The sequence below is a fragment of the Zophobas morio genome, unplaced genomic scaffold (genome assembly GCF_036711695.1).
Source record: "Zophobas morio isolate AGI-343-1 ecotype UQ-CSIRO unplaced genomic scaffold, CSIRO_AGI_Zmor_V1 ptg000021l, whole genome shotgun sequence".
NCBI classification, from domain to species: Eukaryota; Metazoa; Arthropoda; class Insecta; order Coleoptera; family Tenebrionidae; genus Zophobas; species Zophobas morio.
In genome coordinates this window covers 25,457,695-25,475,615 of record NW_026972126.1, presented here as the reverse complement: position 1 = coordinate 25,475,615, position 17,921 = coordinate 25,457,695, and the positions used below count along the sequence as shown (strand labels likewise).

General features: G+C 32.9%; 4 protein-coding genes across 5 annotated transcripts in view; all 4 read right to left on the bottom strand.

Annotated features, from left to right (window-relative positions):
• LOC135132064 (synaptotagmin-15-like) overlaps positions 1–17,921 on the bottom strand; it is a 205,920-nt gene that overhangs the window by 41,391 nt on the left and 146,608 nt on the right. The gene's annotated exons all lie outside the window — the stretch shown is intronic.
• LOC135132467 (aldehyde dehydrogenase, dimeric NADP-preferring-like) lies at positions 6,887–8,536 on the bottom strand. The gene is made up of 2 exons (XM_064060577.1): positions 8,150–8,536; positions 6,887–8,095 (listed from the first exon to the last, which is right to left on the bottom strand). The coding sequence occupies exons 1-2, from the start codon at positions 8,529–8,531 to the stop codon at positions 6,969–6,971; spliced, it is 1,509 nt and encodes a 502-aa protein (XP_063916647.1). The 5' UTR covers positions 8,532–8,536; the 3' UTR covers positions 6,887–6,968.
• LOC135132468 (aldehyde dehydrogenase family 3 member B1-like) lies at positions 8,696–10,306 on the bottom strand. Its single transcript, XM_064060578.1, has 2 exons — positions 9,851–10,306; positions 8,696–9,797 (listed from the first exon to the last, which is right to left on the bottom strand). The coding sequence occupies exons 1-2, from the start codon at positions 10,233–10,235 to the stop codon at positions 8,698–8,700; spliced, it is 1,485 nt and encodes a 494-aa protein (XP_063916648.1). The 5' UTR covers positions 10,236–10,306; the 3' UTR covers positions 8,696–8,697.
• LOC135132469 (aldehyde dehydrogenase, dimeric NADP-preferring-like) lies at positions 10,404–12,506 on the bottom strand. The gene is made up of 2 exons (XM_064060579.1): positions 11,584–12,506; positions 10,404–11,530 (listed from the first exon to the last, which is right to left on the bottom strand). The coding sequence occupies exons 1-2, from the start codon at positions 11,966–11,968 to the stop codon at positions 10,446–10,448; spliced, it is 1,470 nt and encodes a 489-aa protein (XP_063916649.1). The 5' UTR covers positions 11,969–12,506; the 3' UTR covers positions 10,404–10,445.

The window sequence follows — 17,921 nt, the reverse complement described above, 5'->3', positions numbered from 1 at the left end:
ATTTGTTAATTTTACAGTTTTTTATTTTACAGTTTCACAATGTTTTGATTTTTCGTTTGTTCTATTTTGTTTTTGTTCATCAATTTAATTGGTTTCGGTAAATTTTTCGTTTTTTGAAATTTCCAATTTTTTTATTTTTGATCAAACAATAATTTTTTAATTTCTTGTTTTATCAGATTTTAGATTTTTCAATTTTGCGATTTGTCGTTTATTGGTTTAAAATTTTTCGATTTTTCGGTTTTGAATTTTTTATTTTTCGCTTCTTCAATTTCATAATTTTGCAATTTTTCGATTTTTCAAAATATTAGATAATTCAATTTTTAACTTTCTCGATTTTCAATTTTTTTTCTTTGAGTTTTTTGATTTTTCAGTGTTGCCATTTTTCATTTTTCTGGGTTTCCATTTTAAATTTTTCGATGTTTTGGCTTTCGAGTTTTTCAATTTTTCGATTTATTTAATCTTTCGTTTTATTAATTTCTAGATTTGTTAATTTTACATTTTTTTATTTTACAATTTTTCAGCGTTTTAATTTTTCCTTGTTTTTGCCATTTTTATAAATATTTTATTGGTATCAATTTTAAGCTTTCCGTCTTTTGAAATTTCCCTTTTTTTCGTTCTTTCAATTCTACTATTTTTTCGATATTTTAATTTTATAATTTTATAGTTTTGCGATTTTTTGAATTTTATATTTCGTTGTTTTAATTTTCCGCTTTCTCAATTTTTCGATTTTTCAATGTTGCGATTTTTAATTTTTCTAGGTTTCCATTTTAAATTTTTGGATTTTTTGGCTTTCGAGTTTTTAAATTTTTCGATTTTTTTATTTTTGGTTTCATCAATTTTTAGATTTGTTCATTTTACAGTTTTTTATTTTACAATTTCACAATGTTTTGATTTTTCGTTTGTTCTATTTTGTTTTTGTTCATCAATTTTTATTGGTTTCAATGTTAAATTTTTCGTTTTTTGAAATTTCCAATTTTTTTATTTTTGAATTTTTCAGTTTTCCCTTTTTTTCAACTTTACTATTTTCCAATATATAATTTTTGATCATACAATAATTTTTTAATTTCTTGTTTTATCAGATTTTACATTTTTCAATTTTGCGATTTGTCGTTTATTGGTTTAAAATTTTTCGATTTTTCGGTTTTGAATTTTTTATTTTTCGTCTTCAATTTCATAATTTTGCAATTTTTCGATTTTCCAAAATATTAGATTTTTTATTTTTATTCTTTGAGTTTTTCGATTTCTCAATTTTTAGATTTTTAGCAATTTTTGATTTGTTAATTTTACGATTTTTTATGTTTCAATTTTTAAATTTTTGCTTTAATTTTTCGATTTTTCAGTCTTGCCATTTTTCATTTTTCTAGGTTTCCATTTTAAATTTTTCGATTTTTTGGCTTTCGAGTTTTTCGATTTTTTTTTTTAATCTTTCGTTTCATTAATTTCTAGGTTTATTAATTTTACAGTTTTTTATTTTACAATTTTTCAGTGTTTTAATTTTTTCTTGTTTCTATTTTGCCATTTTTATCAATTTTTATTGGTATCAATTTTAAGTTTTTCGTCTTTTGAAATTTCCAATTTTTTGAATTTTTCAGTTTTCCCTTTTTTTCGTTCTTTCAATTTTACTGTTTTCTAATTTATAATTTTGATAGACAATTTTTAAATTTTTTGATTTATCATATTTTAGGATTTTTAATTTTGCGATTCTTCGTTTATTGGTCTAAAATTTTTCGATTTTTTGGTTTTGAATTTTTCACTTATTCGATATTTTATTTTTCGTTTCTTCAATTTCATAATTTTGCAATTTTTTGATTTTTCAAATTAATTGATAATTAAATTATTAACTTTCTCGGTTTTTAATTTTTGGGTTTTTTAGATTTGCAGTTTGGTGATTTGTTAATTTTACAATTTTTTGTTTGAATTTTTCGATTTTTTAATGTTGCCATTTTCCATTTTTCGAGGTTTCAATTTTAAATATTTTTTGGTTTTTGAATTTTTCAATCTGTGTTTTTTTTCAATTTTTTGGTTTTTTGTTCTTGAATTTTTAAAAATTCCAATTTTAAATTTTTGAATTTTCGATTTTGGAATTGTTCTGTTTTTTGATTTTTTATTTTCCGTTTATTCGATTTAAGTATTTTGCAATTTATAGTTTTTGATTGTAGAATTTTTCAATATCTTTGTTTTATTTTTGTTTTTTTTAGCTTTTCGATTTTCCAAATATGCGATTTTTCGTTTATCAATTTTTTTAGGTGTCATTTTTGTATCTTTGGACTTTTCGATTGTTTAATGTTTAAGTTTTTCGGTTTTTTATTTTTCATTTCCTCAATTTTCAGATTTGCAATTTTCCGATTTGTGAATTTTACGGTTTTGCACTTTTACAATTTTTCAATTTTTTAATGTTGCCATTTTTAATTTTTCAGTTTTTTGATTTTTATTTTTCGTTTCCTCGATTTTACAATTTTGCGATTTATAATTTTTGAATATACAATTTTTCAAAATTTTGATGTTTTCTTTTTGTTTTTTTTCAATTTTGCGATTTTTCGTTTATCGATTTTTTTGCTCCAGTTTTAATTTTTTGATTTTCTCGAGTTTTAAATTTTTCGATTTTTATTTTTCGTTTTTAAATTTTTCGATTTCTCAACTCATTGATTACATGATTTAATTTTTCAATTTAATTTTTAGGTTTTTGATTGTAGAATTTTTCAATATCTTTGTTTTATTTTTGTTTTTTTAGCTTTTCGATTTTCCAAATATGCGATTTTTCGTTTATCAATTTTTTTAGGTGTCATTTTTGTATCTTTGGACTTTTCGATTGTTTAATGTTTAAGTTTTTCGTTTTTTTATTTTTCATTTCCTCAATTTTCAGATTTGCAATTTCCCGATTTGTTAATTTTACGGTTTTGCACTTTTACAATTTTTCAGTTTTTTAATGTTGCCATTTTTAATTTTTCAGTTTTTTGATTTTTATTTTTCGTTTCCTCGATTTTACAATTTTGCGATTTATAATTTTTGAATATACAATTTTTCAAAATTTTGATGTTTTCTTTTTGTTTTTTTTCAATTTTGCGATTTTTCGTTTATCAATTTTTTTGCTCCAGTTTTAATTTTTTGATTTTCTCGAGTTTTAAATTTTTCGATTTTTATTTTTCGTTTTTAAATTTTTCGATTTCTCAACTCATTGGCTACATGATTTAATTTTTCAATTTAATTTTTAGGTTTTTGATTGAAGAATTTTTCAATATCTTTGTTTTATTTTTGTTTTTTTTTTAGCTTTTCGATTTTCCAAATATGCGATTTTTCGTTTATCAATTTTTTTAGGTGTCATTTTTGTATCTTTGGACTTTTCGATTGTTTAATGTTTAAGTTTTTCGGTTTTTTATTTTTCATTTCCTCAATTTTCAGATTTGCAATTTCCCGATTTGTGAATTTTACGGTTTTGCACTTTTACAATTTTTCAATTTTTTAATGTTGCCATTTTTAATTTTTCAGTTTTTTGATTTTTATTTTTCGTTTCCTCGATTTTACAATTTTGCAATTTATAATTTTTGAATATACAATTTTTCAAAATTTTGATGTTTTATTTTTGTTTTTTTTTTCAATTTTGCGAATTTTCGTTTATCGATTTTTTTGCTTCAGTTTCAGTTTTTTGATTTTCTCGAGTTTTAAATTTTTCGATTTTTATTTTTCGTTTTTAAATTTTTCGATTTCTCAACTCATTGATTACATGATTTAATTTTTCAATTTAATTTTTAGGTTTTTGATTGTAGAATTTTTCAATATCTTTGTTTTATTTTTGTTTTTTTAGCTTTTCGATTTTCCAAATATGCGATTTTTCGTTTATCAATTTTTTTAGGTGTCATTTTTGTATCTTTGGACTTTTCGATTTTTTAATGTTTAAGTTTTTCGATTTTTTGTTTTTCATTTCCTCAATTTTCAGATTTGCAATTTCCCGATTTGTGAATTTTACGGTTTTGCACTTTTACAATTTTTCAATTTTTTAATGTTGCCATTTTTAATTTTTCAGTTTTTTGATTTTTATTTTTCGTTTCCTCGATTTTACAATTTTGCAATTTATAATTTTTGAATATACAATTTTTCAAAATTTTGATGTTTTATTTTTGTTTTTTTTTTCAATTTTGCGAATTTTCGTTTATCGATTTTTTTGCTTCAGTTTCAGTTTTTTGATTTTCTCGAGTTTTAAATTTTTCGATTTTTATTTTTCGTTTTTAAATTTTTCGATTTCTCAACTCATTGATTACAAGATTTAATTTTTCAATTTAATTTTTAGGTTTTTGATTGTAGAGTTTTTCAATATCTTTGTTTTATTTTTGTTTTTTTTTTAGCTTTTCGATTTTCCAAATATGCGATTTTTCGTTTATCAATTTTTTTAGGTGTCATTTTTGTATCTTTGGACTTTTCGATTGTTTAATGCTTAAGTTTTTCGATTTTTTATTTTTCATTTCCTCAATTTTCAGATTTGCAATTTTCCGATTTGTGAATTTTACGGTTTTGCACTTTTACAATTTTTTAATTTTTTAATGTTGCCATTTTTAATTTTTCAGTTTTTTGATTTTTATTTTTCGTTTCCTCGATTTTACAATTTTGCGATTTATAATTTTTGAATATACAATTTTTCAAAATTTTGATGTTTTCTTTTTGTTTTTTTTCAATTTTGCGATTTTTCGTTTATCGATTTTTTGCTCCAGTTTTAATTTTTTGATTTTCTCGAGTTTTAAATTTTTCGATTTATATTTTTCGGTTTTAAATTTTTCGATTTCTCAACTCATTGATTACATGATTTAGTTTTTCAATTTAATTTTTAGGTTTTTGATTGTAGAATTTTTCAATATCTTTGTTTTATTTTTGTTTTTTTTAGCTTTTCGATTTTCCAAATATGCGATTTTTCGTTTATCAATTTTTTAGGTGTCATTTTTGTATCTTTGGACTTTTCGATTGTTTAATGTTTAAGTTTTTCGATTTTTTATTTTTCATTTCCTCAATTTTCAGATTTGCAATTTCCCGATTTGTGAATTTTACGGTTTTGCACTTTTACAATTTTTCAATTTTTTAATGTTGCCATTTTTAATTTTTCAGTTTTTTGATTTTTATTTTTCGTTTCCCCGATTTTACAATTTTGCGATTTATAATTTTTGAATATACAATTTTTCAAAATTTTGATGTTTTCTTTTTTTTTTTTTCAATTTTGCGATTTTTCGTTTATCGATTTTTTGCTCCAGTTTTAATTTTTTGATTTTCTCGAGTTTTAAATTTTTCGATTTTTATTTTTCGTATTTAAATTTTTCGATTTCTCAAATCATTGATTACATGATTTAATTTTTCAATTTAATTTTTAGGTTTTTGATTGTAGAATTTTTCAATATCTTTGTTTTATTTTTGTTTTTTTTAGCTTTTCGATTTTCCAAATACGCGATTTTTCGTTTATCAATTTTTTTAGGTGTCATTTTTGTATCTTTGGACTTTTCGATTGTTTAATGTTTAAGTTTTTCGATTTTTTATTTTCCATTTCCTCAATTTTCAGATTTGCAATTTCCCGATTTGTGAATTTTACGGTTTTGCACTTTTACAATTTTTCAATTTTTTAATGTTGCCATTTTTAATTTTTCAGTTTTTTGATTTTTATTTTCCGTTTCCTCGATTTTACAATTTTGCGATTTATAATTTTTGAATATACAATTTTTCAAAACTTTGATGTTTTCTTTTTGTTTTTTTCAATTTTGCGATTTTTCGTTTATCGATTTTTTGCTCCAGTTTTAATTTTTTGATTTTCTCGAGTTTTAAATTTTTCGATTTTTATTTTTCGGTTTTAAATTTTTCGATTTCTCAACTCATTGATTACATTATTTAGTTTTTCAATTTAATTTTTAGGTTTTTGATTGTAGAATTTTTCAATATCTTTGTTTTATTTTTGTTTTTTTTAGCTTTTCGATTTTCCAAATATGCGATTTTTCGTTTATCAATTTTTTTAGGTGTCATTTTTGTATCTTTGGACTTTTCGATTGTTTAATGTTTAAGTTTTTCGATTTTTATTTTCGTTTCCTCGATTTTACAATTTTGCGATTTATAATTTTTGAATATACAATTTTTCAAAATTTGGATGTTTTCTTTTTGTTTTTTTTTCAATTTTGCGATTTTTCGATTATCGATTTTTTTGCTCCAGTTTTAATTTTTTGATTTTCTCGAGTTTTCAATTTTTCGATTTTTATTTTTCGTTTTTAAATGTTTCGATTTCTCAAATCATTGATTACATGATTTAATTTTTCAATGTAATTTTTAGGTTTTTCACTTCTTTCTTTCATCAATTTTTCCATTGCCGTTTCTCGATTTGTTAATTTTACAATATTTTGATTTTACAATTTTACACTTTTTCGATATTTTAATTTATAGACATTTTCATTTTCATTTCTTCAGATGTCAATTTTTCAATTTTGCGATTTTTAGCTTTTTTAATTATTAATTTTTACTTTAGAGTCTGCATTTTTGATTTTTCATTCTTTCTGTCGTCAATTTTACCATTCTGCAATTTTTTAGTTTTAAAACTTTTATTGGATTTTCTAATTTTCGTTTTTCCCGGTAAAGTTTTTTTTTTAATTTGACAAGAACACCGAAAAATCGAAAAATGGAATCACTCAAAAAATCGCCAAAATCGTAAAACCGGAAAATCGTAAAATCCAAACACATAAGAACCTTTAAAAAAGGACATAATTTGTAAATCGTTTATTAAAATTTCTAATTACGGAATGTTAAATATTATTACAAAGTTATAAATATATAATATAATTATATACTTATTGTATTTACCTGTTGCGATTATTACTATTACATAAGTAATTTAAACATAGTTTTAAAATATTGAAGTTGTTTAGTACTTCTCCTCTTTTCCATCACAAAAAATTAGTACTTTAGTACTTATGACAACACTTGCGCGTTATGGGAGACAACTCGCCCTTTATCTATGTATTTAGGTACTTGGGTGGCAATTCCTCCCATATTCCATGGGCAAAATAAAACAACAGCAACCCCACCGCGCACCCCAGTAGGAAAATCCCCACATATACCAACCAACCCCACGAGATTCCCTTCCTATATTTGTAGAAAAACTCGACAACACCCAACTTATAGGGCACGAAGGGCCTGTACCTCAACTCGTGCAACTTCTCCACAATTGGACACGTGGTCTTCACCAAGACCGCCTTCTTGTGGACGAAGGTATCAAACCCATCCTTACCCTTGTAACGACCCATCCCAATATAGCCCACCCCTCCGAAGGGCAAACTCTCAGTAATCAGCTGCGTCAAATTATCATTGACGACCACGCTCCCACTGGACGTATTTTCCAGAAAGTAGTCCCCGATGGACTTCTTCATGGTGTAAATGTACAAGGCCAGGGGTTTCTCCCTCTTGTTGACGAAATCGACTGCTTCTTTGTACCCGTCGATGGGTACGATGGGCAAAATTGGCCCGAAGACCTCTTCTTTCATGATCGGGTGCTCAGGAGAGACGTTGGTAGCTATAGTGGGCTCGATGTGGTTGTCTAGGGGGTCGACGCGACCTCCGATTGCTATCTCTAGACCTGAGAGGAGGTTTTGGAGCCTCTTGAAGTGGAAGTCGTTGACGATGGGACAACAGTGGGGGTCTTGATTGTGGAAGTGGTCTAAAGCGACCTTGCAGTATTTGATTAGTTTGTCTTGGGTGGATTTAGTGCAGAGGACGTAGTCCGGAGAAAGACAGATTTGGCCGGAGTTCCAGGTTTTCCCCCACATGAGTCGACGGGAGGTTAAGAAAAGATCGGCACTCTCGTCGATATAAACTGGGTTTTTGCCCCCCAGTTGCAACGTCACGGGTGTTAGGTGTTTGTTAGCTGCCTGGTGGATAAGTCGGCCCACGGTGGTCGCGCCTGTGTAATACAAATAGTCGAACCGTTCCTGCAGGAGTTTAGTGGTTGCGTCGATGTCGGCTACAAACACTGGGAAACAATCCGGGTCCAAGTACCTCGGCAAAACGGTCTCTAGTAGTTGACCAAAACTGGGTGAGTTGTGTGAGGGTTTGATCACGACGCAGTTGCCACCGGCTATCGCTCCTAGAACCATTCTAACCATAGTCAAACCCGTTTCTTACCATAACCAATACCAACCTACTACTGGTGCTAGGGTTAGGAGGGTCACATTCCACGTACCCACAACGAGCACCACGCCCAACGGGTCCTTGTACACGTACAACCCATCCAAAGCATCTACCCATCTTTTGGGTTTGCTCTCCGGCTTGACCCATTTCGTCAAATTGTCAAGGGTAACCTCGACGTGGGCTACGACAAGGCCGATCTGCAAGCGAACCTCCTCTCGGTGTTGGCGAAGATCGTCGTAGTTCGTCTGGATGATAGCTTCCTGGTTCTCGTTGATGAAGTTGAGGTAGTTCTTCAGGTTGGTTCTGCGTTGCTTCAAGCTTTTGGTGAGGCCTTTTTTGAAGCACTCACGGGCTTTGGCGACCACTTCGGTGGGGTTTCTGGGTTGAGACATGGCTAGACTGTGCTAGACTGACTTGGATGGGTGCATCTGAGCTGATGGTTGCCTTTTTGGGTAAGAGGAAATGCACGTGGCGACGAAGGTGATTCTAAATTAGGTTATGGGACGTCACGTGCATTGCAATGGAAACGTGTCTGGAATAGTGAGCTATTTATTGGTCTTACAACAAATGTACATCAAGAACATAATACAGGAGAAAACCAGCGCAGAGACCGATCAGGAACACCAGAACATACGTAACCCAGTTCAAAGATAGTCCCCGTCGGTACTGAAGCAATAAAGCAGCTATGTTGGTTTTGCGCCCCGAATAAGGAGGGTACCTCAACTCGTTGATTTTTTCGACGATCCTCCAGGAATTTTTAACCAGGACGCTCTTCTTGTGGCTAAAGGTATCAAAACTGTCCCTACCCTTGTAGCGCCCCATACCACTCATCCCCACTCCTCCGAATGGTAGTTCCTCGACCATCAGATGCATCAAGGTGTCATTGATCGTGACGCCACCACAAGTCACATTGTCAATAAAATAGTCCTTAACGGCCATATCTTTAGTAAAAACGTACAGAGCTAGAGGCTTTTCGCCCCCATTGATAAACTCTACAGCTTTTTCGCAATTGTTGATAGTGATAATGGGCAAAATGGGTCCGAAGATTTCCTCCTGCATGATGGGGTGGTTCGAAGGTACGTCGACAACAATGGTCGGCTCTATGTAGTTTTGCAAAGGATCTGTGTGACCTCCTGCTACTATGGTAAGCCCGCGCAACAACTCCACCAGTCGTTTGAAATGTTGGTCGGTAACAATGGGACAGGAATTTGGGTCGTTTTTGAAAAAACGGAACAATGCAGCTTTGGCGTATTTGACAAACTTGTTTTGGAGAGATTTGGGACACAGGACGTAGTCTGGGGCTATACAGGTTTGTCCCGAATTGAAACACTTCCCCCACATTATCCTCGTCGCTGCTAACTCTAAATCGGCACTGGGGTCAACATAAACCGGGTTTTTTCCACCCATTTCTAGCGTAGTCGGAGTTAGAAATTTATTCGCAGCCAAATGGACAATTTTGCCGAAATTCGTGGACCCTGTGTAGTAAATATAGTCGAAGCGTTCCTGCAGAAGAAGCTTCGTTTCGTCTGTATTCCCCAAAAACACTGGGAAGCACTCCGGGTCCAAATACTTGCGTAAAGTCGTGTCCAAAAGGTGCCCCAAATTGGGTGAGTTGTGCGAGGGTTTGATCACGACGCAATTACCCGCTGCGATAGCCCCTATAACGTAATTCCAACTATATGTTTTTTTCCAACCACCACCAACGTCTCACCTGCGGCTGGTAGCAGCGTCAAAAGCGGTACGTTCCAAGTACACATCACCAACACCACACCATATGGGTCACTGTACACGTACAACCCATCCAACACATCCACCCATCGCTTCGGCGGTTTATCACAAACCACCCACTTCGGCAAATTATCAATCAAGTACCTGACGTGACTCTGAGCCATGGAAATTTCCAAACGGGACTCTTGCCTGTGTTTTCGCACGTCCTGGAATATCGCCGTGATAATCGCTTCTTCATTATCTTTCAAAAATTTGAAGAAACTTTTGAGGAAGTTGGTGCGTTGGGTCAGGGTTTTGGTGAGACCTTTGGTGAAGTTCTCCCTCGCTTTGGCCACTATTTTCGAGGGGTTTTTGTGGTGTTGTGACATTGTCGAATAATGTGGGACTGAAGCCAAGTGTTGGAAAGTTGCGTACGGTGAATGAGGATGCACACTGCATTTTAATCAAGGCGACGCAAAAATTTAGTCAGTGCGTGTGGCGACATGTTTAATTAGGAGCTATAATAAACTTGTTTTGAAATTAAATTTCTATGATAATAATAGTGCAATGGATTTATTTATAAAATAACAGTCCAGAGGTTATAAAATCGAGTATACCAGGCAACCGACGCAAATACCCATCAAAACAACCAAAACATAGAAAATCCAGATCCACGTTGGCCCTCGTCTGTACTGAAGCAAAAAAGCAGCTATGTTGGTTTTGAGCTCCGAATATGGAGGGTACCTCAATTCGTTAAATTGTTCGATTATCCTCCAGGAATTCTTGACCAGGACGCTCTTCTTGTGGCTGAAAGTATCAAAGCTGTCCCGACCTTTGTAGCGCCCCATGCCACTCATCCCCACTCCTCCGAATGGTAGTTCCTCCACCACCAGATGCATCAAGGTGTCGTTTACCGTGACTCCTCCACAAGACACATTTTCAATAAAGTAGTCTTTAACTGTCGTATTTTCCGTAAAAACGTACAGAGCCAGAGGTTTTTCACCCCCATTGATGAACTCTACAGCTTTTTCGTAATTTTTGATAGTGATAATGGGTAAAATGGGTCCGAAGATTTCCTCCTGCAGGATGGGGTGGTTCGAAGGAACGTCAACAACAATAGTCGGTTCGATGCACTTTAGTAGAGGGTCTGTGCGCCCTCCTGCTGCTACGGTAAGACCGTGCAGCAACCCAGTCACTCTTTTGAAATGATAGTGGGTAACAATGGGACACGAATTCGGGTCGTTTTTGTAAAAACGGGACAATGCAGCTTTAGCGTGTTTTATAAAATTTTTCTGGAGAGATTTCGTGCATAGGACGTAATCCGGAGCTATACAGGTTTGTCCAGAATTGAAACACTTGCCCCACATTATCCGCGTCGCTGCTAACTCCAAATCGGCACTGGGGTCAATATAAACGGGATTTTTCCCCCCCATTTCTAACGTAGTAGGTGTTAAATACTTATTCGCAGCTAAATGGACAGTTTTGCCAAAATTCGCGGACCCCGTGTAATATATATAGTCGAACTTTTCCTCTAGAAGCTCCTTCGTTTCGTCTGCGTTGCGCCAAAACACTGGGAAGCACTCCGGGTCCAAATACTTGCGTAAAGTGGTGTCCAAAAGGTGGCCAAAATTGTGTGAATTGTGTGAGGGTTTGATCACGACGCAGTTACCCGCCGCAATTGCTCCTACAACCAAATTTCAACTATATGTTTTTTTCCAACCACCACCAAAGTCTCACCTGCTGCTGGTAGCAGCGTCAAAAGCGGCACATTCCAAGTAGACATCACCAGCACCACACCGTATGGGTCCGGGTACACGTACAACCCATCCAACACATCCACCCATCGTTTCGACCGTTTAACACAAACCACCCACTTTGGCAAATTATCAATCAAGTACTTAACGTGGTTCAAGGCGGTGTGAATTTCACAACGAGCTTCTTGTCTGTGCTTTCGCATGTCTTGGAACATCGCTGCGATAATCGCCTCTTCATTTTCTTTCAAGAATTTTAAGAAACCTTTCAGCAAGTTTATGCGTCGAGATAGGGATTTGGTCACACCTTTGTTGAAGTTTTGTCTGGCTGTGGCGACAATTTTAGAGGGTTTGGGTCGTTGCGCTGACATCGTCGCATGTGTAACTGATTAGTAATTATTTGATCAAACTGGATATTGTGTCTAGAGTAGAATCGAAATGCACACTATTTCAAGGTAAAGCAGAATCAGCTATAATGGTTAAAACAAGTTTTGGCTGCTTTTTGTTGCACCAGACAAAGGTCACCGTTTTTTGAATATTTTGTGCCTGTAGAAAAATTCCGTTTGTAGGTATTTATTAGTGTAGGTGGCTAAATTAGCGATTGTTGCCAAATTAGACTGAAAAAATTAGCGATTAGTCGTGAATGCACTGTCGTCTGGCGCAGTAATACAATAAATGGGGTAAAAGGTCACCTAAAGACGAGACATGAAAATATTTACAACCGATTTAGGCAAGGACGACATGCAATCGATGCCAAGATCCGTCAGCTGCGGAAAAGAATTTGCGAAAGATTCGTAAGTTTGAGGAAAATTTTTCAGTATTGGGCCCAAATTTTAATTTTCTTCAAAAACTCTGAAAAATCAAACAGTGCTCCAAGATAAGCGACTTTTTTACTAACTAAAAAGTCAGTTGCGTCATTATCCACTCGATTAGTATAAAAAAAAACATTTCAAGGATTTTGGGCAAAAAGTTGCCCAAGCTGATGGAAATAATGAGGCAGTGGGACGATAAGTGAATCGTATCCAATCGTGGATCCAAAAACGAAAATACTTCTAAACAGTCACGACAAATTTTCAGTTTGTATAGAGGCAATTATAATAACAACTTCAGAGGTGATATTCATAAAGTAAGAAACATAATTTATTAAACAATTTTTTCATTAAATTTAATCATTAAGCTACAATTTTAAACATGTTTTAAGTTTCATCTTGTGAAAAGAAGTCTACACATATTAAAACAAAAAAACAAAATGTAAAATGTTTTTAATTCGCTGTGAACCAAGAGGGCAGGGCGGAGCTTAACTGCAAAATATTTATTTCTTTACAAGAAATTAAAACCATGTTTTTGAGTATTGTGTTGTTCAAAGAATACTATGTACATTAAGAAAAGAAGGCAAAATATAGACTCCGCCCACCCACCCCATCTCAATTGTGATGATTTTTTTTATTTTTAGAAACTTAAAATGCTTTTAAAATGGTAAATTTTGCTAAGGAAACATTAATTTTGCAATTAAGCTCCACCCCGAAATCTGCCAACGAATGAAAACTTCATAACTGTTACTATCTAGAGCAAGGCAGGTATGGGTGGGGCTTAACCTTTGGCTTTAATTTTTTCTTAATATACATAGTATTTCTTTACGATACTCAAAGACTGGTAATTTCTTGTAGAAAAATAATAACGATTTTGCAATTAAATTCAGCTCCTTTGGCTCTCGACGATTAAAAGAAAAATCACACAATTGAGATAGGGCGGGTGGGCGGGGCTTACATTTTCTCTTTTGTCTTGATATACATAGTCGTCATTTCAGAACAAAAAACTTAAAACATGTTTAAAATTTTCTCATAGAGAAATAAGAATTTTGCAGTTAAACTCCGCCCCCTAGGCTTACGACGAATAAAAAAATCATCACAATTGAGATAGGGTGGGGCTGCATTTTGCCTTTTTTTCAGAACATGTGTAGACTTATTTCGTCAACAAGAAACTTAAAGCGTGTTTATAATGGTAAATGTTTGTAGACAAATATGAATTTTCTAATTAAGCTCCGCCCCTCGATCTGACAACGAATGAAAAATTCATCACGATTCAGATAGGGGATTAATCATGCGCTTCTTCTCTTAATATATACAGTTTACTTTCAATAACACGGTAGTTGAAACATATTTCATATGGTAATCTCTTGTAGAGAGAAAAAGATTTTGTAAATAAGCACCGCCCCCAGACTCGCGACTAATAAAAAAGATCATTACAATTGAAATGGAAATTTTTGTGGACAAATATGGTTTTTTCAATTAAGCTCCGCCCCCCGATTTGACAACGAATGAAAAATTCATCACAATACCGATAGGGACGGGTGGGTGGGGCTTAATCATTCGCTTCTTTTCTTAATATGTACAGCTTTCTTTCAGTAACACGAGACTTGAAACATATACCACATAATAATTCCTTGTAGAGAAAAAAAGATTTTGCAAATAAGCTCCGCCTCCAGACTCGCGACCAATAAAAAAATCACCACAACTGAAAAGGCGGGGCTTAAATTGAGCCTTTTTTCTTTAATATACGAGTCATATTTTCACAACAAGAAACTTAAAACATGGTTAAAGTAGTAAATTTTTGCAAGGAAATATGGATTTTGCAATTAGGGGGCGGAGCCTAATTGCAAAATCAATATTTCCTTACACAAATTTTCCACTTTATACATCTTTTAAGTTTCATGTTGTGAAAGGAAGTCTACACATATTAAAACAAAAGGGCAAAATGTAAAACCCGCCCACCCGCCCTGTCTCAATTGTGATGATTTTTTAATTCGCTGTGAACCAAGAGGGCGGAGCTTAACTGCAAAATACTTCTTTACAAGAAATTAAAAACATGTTTTTGAGTATCGTGTTTTTCCAAGAATACTATGTACATTAAGAAACACAGGCTAAATATAAACCCCACCCACCCACCCCACCTCAATTGTCATGGTTTTTTTATTCTTAGAAACTTAAAACACGTTTAAAATGGTAAATTTTTGTAAGGAAACATGGATTTTGCAATTAGGCTCCTCCCCTAGATCAAATATTTAGATCAGGACAGGTATGGTTGGGGCTTAATCTTTGGCTTTAATTTTTTCTTAATATACGTAGTCTTCTTTGAATAACACGATACTCAAAAACATGTACATGGTAATTTCTTGTAGAGAAATAGTAAGGATTTTGCAGTTAAGCTCCGCCCTCTAGGCTCACGACGAATAAAAAAAAATCATCACAATTGAGATCGGGCGGGTGGGCGGGGCTTATATTTTGCCTTTTTTCTTAATATACGTAGTTGTCTTTTTAGAGAAATATGGATTTTGTAATTAAACTCCGCCCGTCGATCTGACAACGAATGAAAAATTCATCACGATTCAGATAGGGGATTAATCACGCGCTTCTTTTCTTAACATATACATCTTTCTTTCAATAACACGATGCTTGAAACATATTCCACATGGTAATCTCTTGTAGAGAAAAATAGATTTTGCAAATAAGCTCCGCCTCTAGACTCGCGACTAATAAAAAAAATCATCACAATTGAAGTGGAAATTTTTGTAGACAAATATGGTTTTTTCAGTTAAGCTCCGCCCCTCGCTTTGACAACGAATAAAAAATTCACCACAATTCAGATAGGGGCGGTTGGGTGGGGCTTAATCATTCACTTCTTTTCTTAATATATGCAGCTTTCTTTCAATAACACGATGCTTGAAACATATTCCACATGGTAATCTCTTGTCGAGAAAAAAAGATTTTACAAATAAGCTCCGCCCCCAGACTCGCGACCAATAAAAAAAACACTACAACTGAAATGGCGGGGCTTAAATTGAGCCTTTTTTCTTTAATATACTGCTCATATTTTCGCAACAAGAAACTTAAAACATGGTTAAAGTAGTAAATTTTTGCAAGGAAATATGGATTTTGCAATTATGGAGCGGAGCTTAATTGGAAAACCGATATTTCCTTACACTAATTTTCCATTTTAAACATCTTTTAAGTTTCATGTTGTGAAAAAAAGTCTACTCATATTAAAACAAAACGGCAAAATGTAAAACCCGCCCACCCGCCCTGTCTCATTTCTGATGATTTTTTAATTCGCTGTAAACCAAGAGGGCGGAGTTTAACTGTAAAATATTTATTTCTTTACAAGAAATTAAAAACATGTTTTTGAGTATCGTGTTGTTCAAAGAATACTATGTACATTAAGAAACACAGGCTAAGTATAAACCCCGCCCACCCACCCCATCTAAATTGTCACAATTTTTTTTATTCTTAGAAACTTAAAACACGTTTAAAATGGTAAATTTTTTGTAAGGAAACATGCATTTTGCAATTATGCTCCTCCCCTAGATCAAATATTTAGATCAGGACAGGTATGGGTGGGGCTTAATCTTTGGCTTTAATTTTTTCTTAATATACATAGTCTTCTTTGAATAACACGATACTCAAAAACATGTACATGATAATTTCTTAGAGAAATAATAAGGATTTTGCAGTTAAGCTCCGCCCTCTAGGCTCACGAGGAATAATAAAAAATCATCACAATTGAGATCCGGCGGGTGGGCGGGGCTTATATTTTGCCTTCTTTCTTAATATACGTAGTCGATTTTTTAGAGAAATATGAATTTTGTAATTAAGCTCCGCCCCTCGATCTAACAACCAATGAAAAATTCATCACGATTCAGATAGGGGATTAATCATGCGCTTCTTTTCTTAACATATACAGTTTTCTTTCCATAACACGATACTTGAAACATTTTCCACATGGTAATCTCTTGTAGTGTAAAAAAGATTTTGCAAATAAGCTCCGCCTCCAGACAAGCGACTAATAAAAAAATCATCACAATTGAAGTGGAAATTTTTTTAGACAAATATGGTTTTTTCAATGAAGCTCCGCCTCTCGATCTGACAACGAATGAGAAATTCACCACAATTCAGATAGGGGCGGGTGGGTGGGGCTTAATCATTTTCTTCTTTTCTTAATATATACAGCTTTCCTTCAATAACACGCCACTTGAAACATATTCCACATAATAATTTTTTTTAGAGAAAAAAAATTTGCAAATAAGCTCCGCCTCCAGACTCGCGACTAATAAAAAAAAACCACTACAACTGAAATGGCGGGGCTTAGATTTTTTTCTTTAATATACGACTCATATTTTCGCAACAAGAAACTTAAAACATGGTCAAAGTAGTAAATTTTTCCAAGGAAATATGGATTTTGCAATTATGGGGTGGAGCCTAATTGCAAAATCAATATTTCCTTACAAAATTTTCCACTTTATATATACATCTTTTAAGTTTCATGTTGTGAAAAGAAGTCTACACATATTAAAACAAAAGGGCAAAATGTAAAACCCGCCCACCCGCCCTGTCTCAATTGTGATGATTTTTTAATTCGCTGTGAACCAAGAGGGCGGAGCTTAACTGCAAAATACTTCTTTACAAGAAATTAAAAACATGTTTTTGAGTATCGCGTTGTTCAAAGAATACTATGTACATTAAGAAACACAGGCTAAATATAAACCCCACCCACCCACCCCATTTCAATGCTCACGATTTTTTTTATTCTTAGAAACTTAAAACACGTTTAAAATGGTAAATTTTTGTAAGGAAACATGGATTTTGCAATTAGGCTCCTCCCCTACAACAGATATTTTGATCCGGACAGGTATGGGTGGGGCTTAATCTTTGGCTTTAATTTTTTCTTAATATACATAGTCTTCTTTGAATAACACGATACTCAAAAACATGTACATGATGATTTCTTAGAGAAATAATAAGGATTTTGCAGTTAAGCTCCGCCCTCTAGGCTCACGACGAATAAAAAAAATCATCACAATTGAGATCGGGCGGGTGGGCGGGGCTTATATTTTGCCTTTTTTCTTAATATACGTAGTCGTTTTTTTAGAGAAATGTGGATTTTGTAATTAAGCTCCGCCCGTCGATCTGATAACAAATGAAAAATTCATCACAATCGAGATAAGGGTGGGTGGGTGGGGCATAATCATTATCTTTGTTTTCTTAATGTATAGAGTTTACTTTCTACAATTCATCATTTGATATTTTAAGTTTTTTATTGTTGAACTGAATAAGCCCCACCCACCCACCCGATCTCAATTGTGATGAATTTTTTTATTCGTCGTGAGACCGAGGGGCGGAGCTTAACTGCAAAATCCATATTTCTGTACAAGAAAGTACGGAGTGAAACTTCTTTGAAGCATTAATATTTTGTTATGAGAAAAATTGGGGAACAAACAGAGAAAAATTTTTCAAATTTTAAACTTTATTTTACAAAACATAGCAGCGCCAA

What these genes read in the sequence shown, in the direction of transcription:
- LOC135132467 (XM_064060577.1), bottom strand. Translation starts at nt 8,531, where the DNA reads ATGTCTCAACCCAGAAACCCCACCGAAGTGGTCGCCAAAGCCCGTGAG. An exon ending in AACCCTAGCACCAGTAGTAG is followed by an intron (nt 8,096 to 8,149) that starts GTTGGTATTGGT and finishes GAATGGTTCTAG; the next exon opens with GAGCGATAGCCGGTGGCAAC.
- LOC135132468 (XM_064060578.1), bottom strand. Translation starts at nt 10,235, where the DNA reads ATGTCACAACACCACAAAAACCCCTCGAAAATAGTGGCCAAAGCGAGG. An exon ending in GACGCTGCTACCAGCCGCAG is followed by an intron (nt 9,798 to 9,850) that starts GTGAGACGTTGG and finishes ATTACGTTATAG; the next exon opens with GGGCTATCGCAGCGGGTAAT.
- LOC135132469 (XM_064060579.1), bottom strand. Translation starts at nt 11,968, where the DNA reads ATGTCAGCGCAACGACCCAAACCCTCTAAAATTGTCGCCACAGCCAGA. An exon ending in GACGCTGCTACCAGCAGCAG is followed by an intron (nt 11,531 to 11,583) that starts GTGAGACTTTGG and finishes ATTTGGTTGTAG; the next exon opens with GAGCAATTGCGGCGGGTAAC.